Genomic DNA, 5,759 nt, shown 5'->3' on the forward strand with positions numbered 1-5,759 from the left:
CAACACAATACGAACAGTTTCTTAGTTCATAACTGAAAAGTAATTATGTAAGTATCTGATTTTTACATAGAACAATATTTAAAGAGGTCTCAATTTCATCAGGAAATAACTCCAAATCACGGACGTATGTATAAAGAGAAGGAGCTGCAGATATTGTTAATTTTCACTCATGTAGTTGTGAAAATAATATTTGGGTAGCTTCTGTAATCTAGATACAATGATTATTCAAAACTTAAAATATTGCATAAATACACCACTCTATTTAACAACTGTCATTACTGAATACTTTTTATATAACTGTACGTCAAAACGAGATCGTTTTGATTTTATAGTTTATACTGGGAAAAAGCTATCAACATATCCGCCCAGCCTCAGACGCGTTCGGACGGTTATGTTGGAGTCACCGGTATTCGAGTTATGACCCAGCTTTTAAGCTCTCCGGAGAGATGGTAGACATTGGATGGCCAGTAGTTCGAAGCGCTAACGTTATAAATACCTAACACCGCCTTATCAATAAAAACTGAAATAACTTTCTTGAGTGAATTAGTGGCAGCTATAGGTTCCTTGGCAATGTGCTTTGTTAACTCAATTGACCCAGTAATGCAACCTAACGGCCCGTCTGATGTGAGAGGGCTCAAAAACTTCAGCATCCACCGCAGTATAAGGGCAAGCTCACACTAGCGTCAATTCCGGGGTCACACAATATATTTATAAGTAGTATTAAAAACTATAACTGACGCTATGAGTCTACTGCACAATGTGCTAATAAGTAGGATTAAAGATACTATAATAATCTGCACGCTATAAGGTCTACTCTACGCCCGCCACTCCCAGAGTGCCTCTAGTAGTCGCCTCTTAGGACGAGCAAAGGATACCGTGGTGAACTACTCCATAAGCCCCGTAACTACCTTGAATCGCTAAATAATGAGGCTAAAGAAACACACCTGTTAGTAGCTGAGCAATGAACAGAGTACTTTTTACATTTGTTGGTTTCAATAAATTATGGCGAAGATGAGAATGAAAAACATTGTAATCTTAATTAGTTTATTATTACGTAAATACCTAACTTAAACTTACGATTGCTTGGTAGTTAGTTATGGCTTGTATCAAAGAAAATATTATTTACATCTGACATGACGTAATTAAATGTACTTAATTGAAAGGTTTTTTTTTTTCATATCGATTATATTTTTGGAGATATTTGGAATTAGTTCAATTCCGTAGAATTAAAATAAATAATGATGACTCATTTGCTACTTTGGTTTCCATCAATCCATGCATGTCACATATTTATGAAAAATAATTAAAATTAATTATAACATCAATCTTTATAGGACAAGCAAATGTATTTTGAAATTTCTAATATTCTTACTGTAAAATATAATAACATTGCCCTAATAACAGTTGATAAGGCACTATTTAGGTACATTATATTGTTGCCTTTAATCTAATTCCAATTATATATTTACTTGCCCAAATCAAAAGAATTAATATTGTCTTGAAGAATAACTTTCATGTCTGTATAAGGATTCCCGCAGGCAGAGGTTTTTTATATCCATCCCACATTTATTAGCATACCAGGCAACTTACATACTTTTCAAATAAAAATCACAAAAACAAAGATAACATCTACAATTTAAGAGCAGATAACTTTCATTATATTAAGGCCGATTGAAAGTAATCCACAAATATCCAAACAGGCACCAAACACATCAAAACCGCGAATCGAATCAAATAATTATTAATTGAACTATAACAATCGTCAAAATGGCCTTAATCAAGAATTTTACAGAAAATAAATTACTAAAATCGTAATCGCCATAACTTATACCAAGCAATGTGTCCACTCATTTGGGTTTTGTCTCCTGATCTGTCACATATCTTATGTATATTGTGTCTTCTGGCTTCGGATCTTCTAATTGCGTCTCGTCTAGTTGCGAGCAGGCTATGGCGAGCGCGGAGCCGTCGTGAGAGAAGCTGAGGGAGGACACACCACTCCGCTGTGTTATAAACGGTGGAACTGGCAGGAGACGCGCTTCTTGTTAAATCCGTCCCAGATGTTGACATACCCATCGGACCCACCCGTTGCGAATGTGTTGTATACTGAGTGGAAGCTTATTGCATTTACTGGGTAGATTTTTTCTAGACCTGCAAAATGTGATGATAAATTTTAGTATTTAAAACAATAAAAAAATATTGTTAATGTTATACTCTTTTGAGAAGGTTCAATTATTCATTACATTTTCGATTTAAATTTACAAAATCAAGTACATTAAAATAACAAACCAATACTTATAATTTTTATATCTTATATTTTCTAACTCGGATTGTTTTCTAGTTTCATGATAATAAAATTGTAGTTTCCAAGATAACATAATATACATACCTCCTTCCTTAATCCTATGACATTTGAATGCATATTTCTTCTTCTGCACTTCAGGGTTGATGTCCAGGTACTCCACAGCCACTCGGCCTTCGATGGAACTCAGCACATACCCCTGCTTGTTGGGAAACACTCGTATGCACCGTGTCTGGTACTTGAGTGAGGAGTCGCGCCGCTGGTTCACATGGCCCATGTTACGAACATCCCATACAAAAATCTTACGTCCTGATGTGCCCACTACAAACTTCTCGCCAACTATGCTCATTGTGTATACCTGGAATTGAGCACATTTAAAAATATTAATTGTAAATTAATACAAATATAATCTAATAACATGGTAATCGTGAAAGTTATATAACCCTATAATATAAAAATGTATCCCTGAATGTCTTGCTAAGCACAAATCTCGAGAGCAGCTAAACCGATTTCACTAATTCCTTTTTTATAATGTTCATCTTCAAGTATGAGGATGGTTCTTACGGAGAGAAAATTTTAAAAAATTGCCTGAATACGTCTAAAACAACACTGTTCTACATTCCCATTTGAAAGATTCGTAAAAATACTTAAAACTCAATTTGAACTTTAATATTATACCATAAAGTTTAATTGTCAGTAGAGGGGTTCCGAGAAGAAATTTTAGGTGTTTTGTAATTTTTATTATTTGACATAACATAATTGTTGACTTATCAACTTTCTTTTTTTATCTTACTAGCTGCCCCAGTGTCTCAAATAGCAGAATAAGTATTAAAAAAACAAAAAAAAAAAAGACTGTTAGGCAGTACGAAGTTTGCTGGGTCAGCTAGTAATACAATAAGACAACTTTGCTGTATTAGCAAACAATCGGAAAAAAATATGATTTTCACTTTATACTTCTACTTATGCATCAAGTAGCTAGCACCTACTAGACTTACTATATGTACCACTATAGAAAAATAATTTTCAATTTTGTAAATTTTTATCCTATGTCACTTTTAGCTATGTGACCTATAATCATAAATATAAAAGGCAGAAGACTTTTTACATTGTAAACATCCATTACTTTTAATATAAAAAAAATAATTACCCTCTCATTCCCCTGATTGTAAGTCCCAACACAGTTTGGCACTCTGCTGTCCCACATCTTGACCGTCCCGTCCCAACTGCCCGTGAGCACCGCATTCACTTCCGATGCAAACTCCACACAACGGATAGCACCTTTGTGCTCCCCAAGAGCTGTCTCTGAACTTGCATTTAGATCATACATTTTTAGAGTTTGGTCTAACCCTCCACTGTAGGAATGTACAGCATCCTGGAATATTAAACAAGTATTTTGTTGAATTTTGAAAAACCTCATCTAAACAAAACCATAGCTGTTCAATATGATCAGCTTTACTTACCCGAAAACAAACATCCAGTACAGGTAATTCATGACTGTATTTATGCCTTTCTATGTTCGCGGTGACATCGTACAGCCTGACTGAACAATCCCACGAAGAGACAAGTAGGAATTGGTTTGATTTTGGAGCAAATTTAACGCTAGATATAGCGTCCTCGGGCAGGCTTTTTAATTTAAACTCGGTGCGGGACTCCGCCACCCGCGTTACAGTCATTGTGGAAGCAATTTTGTTGATTATTTGAAATAAATTAGAAAAATAAAAGGTTTGTTACGCGTGGGAAATAATATTGAGAATTTTTAACGTAAATAGCGGGTCCACCACATCAGATTCGTCCGCAAGTTGCACAGATTATAGAAAATAGGGATGCTAGTATATTATATAAAATTATTCAGTCATGCTGGAAAATATAAATATAACGATATTTTTTGCAATATTTTAATAAATTTTATTTTTATAACCACAGTCCTTCTACTGTCTTCATAAAATTTTATTGTAAATATCAATTATTAAGTGGTTAAAGAGAGTATAATAAACGGCATAATAATACAGTTTTTGTACCTAATTACACAATATTGCAGCCTGTCACAGAAACTGTCACGTTTTATTAGAATATTAGGTATTAAGTACAAAACTTAGAATTGGAACTTGGAGTCAAGAACCAAACATTTTATACGATCTGGTGAAATTTGGGAGTAATAAAAATTATATAAACAAATTATTGCTTAGTGAGTTATTTACAAATACATAAACGATAAACTCAAATTGCAAAAATTAAACGAATCTATCAATGTGAACGCAGCAATTGTGAAGAAATCGAGTATATAACATTACCATTTATCTAATTAATTAATTAGTGGGGATAATATAATTATATATATAAATACGTATTTTATTTACGCATATTAATGTTTCATACTCATATATTTACAAATATATGAAGTGAAGGGACAAGTATATGCAACATCCGCTTGTGAACGCAACTCAATAATTGTCATGTTTGTGATGAGGTGTGAATCGTAGTAAAAGTACCGTCTCGTAGAAATGAATTCACGTAAATCCACAGTTCGATAAAGTTTTGTGATGTTACATATGTGTTATTGTCTTATTAACGTATAAACTCACGAATACAATATAGCAGTGCCTCGTTTATGTTAATATAAATGTCTGAAATTCATTCGTGCAAATAAACCAACTCCAATCGGATCGAATGGAGTGATTTCCTAATAAAATAACGATGCAAACCAACTTGAAAACTAAAGAAATGTTTATAGTTCGGGCTTTGGAAAAGATATTGGCGGACAAGGACATCAAACGGTCCTATCATAGCCAGCTAAAGAAATCCTGCGAGGTTGCGTTGGGTGAGTGACGTCTATGACCATATATAATATAGAAATACGGCTGTAACTTCGTGAAGTTCATGTGTGGTAATGTCGCGCACTAATTAGGTTATTATATTGTGTATCGGTTTACGAGTTAACACTAAAATGGCTGGTGAATGTGGTGACCTTGGGAATGTTAGACAACTTTTGACTTATCTTGTGAAAAATAATGCTACAAGCATTTAATCAGTTGCTAGTGTGATTTGTTCGTGTATTGCACTCAAAAGATACAGTATTTCATCAACATTACATGGGTAAAGTGATTTATTGTTAACTAATGAATAGAGTAAGGTAACAATGTGTCTCAAGTAAAATTTCTTGCTGCAAATGTGAAAGCACACATTATTAACAAATGATTATGTATTCTTGTCACATGTGAATATTCTAATGAATACATTAAAACCTGTTTAGTAATGTTGGTGTTTTAAGTAATAAATGCTGATAACAATTTAATCTACACACACAGTAACAAAATTGTTGATTCTGCAACAATAAAACTGTAATACCATGTAATGTGATGTAAGAAATATGTAAACATTTTGTCTGTTTATTGTTTGGTAAGTTAGATTGTAAATATTTATTAGGATTTATTGTTGCAGAGGAAATCAAAACTGAACTTAA

At 33.5% G+C, this 5,759-nt stretch overlaps 1 protein-coding gene across 1 annotated transcript; it reads right to left on the reverse strand.

Annotated features, from left to right (window-relative positions):
• Positions 1-1,030: 1,030 nt before the first annotated feature.
• On the reverse strand, positions 1,031-4,118 carry LOC115448187 (mitotic checkpoint protein BUB3). Its single transcript, XM_030175532.2, is given in 5 exon segments — positions 1,031-2,003; positions 2,006-2,148; positions 2,387-2,657; positions 3,447-3,671; positions 3,760-4,118. Coding segments are annotated over 5 exon segments (1,008 nt in total). The 5' UTR covers positions 3,973-4,118; the 3' UTR covers positions 1,031-1,847.
• Between the last annotated feature and the right edge of the window lie 1,641 nt (positions 4,119-5,759).

Source organism: Manduca sexta, unplaced genomic scaffold, assembly GCF_014839805.1.
Source record: "Manduca sexta isolate Smith_Timp_Sample1 unplaced genomic scaffold, JHU_Msex_v1.0 HiC_scaffold_2590, whole genome shotgun sequence".
NCBI lineage: Eukaryota > Metazoa > Arthropoda > Insecta > Lepidoptera > Sphingidae > Manduca > Manduca sexta.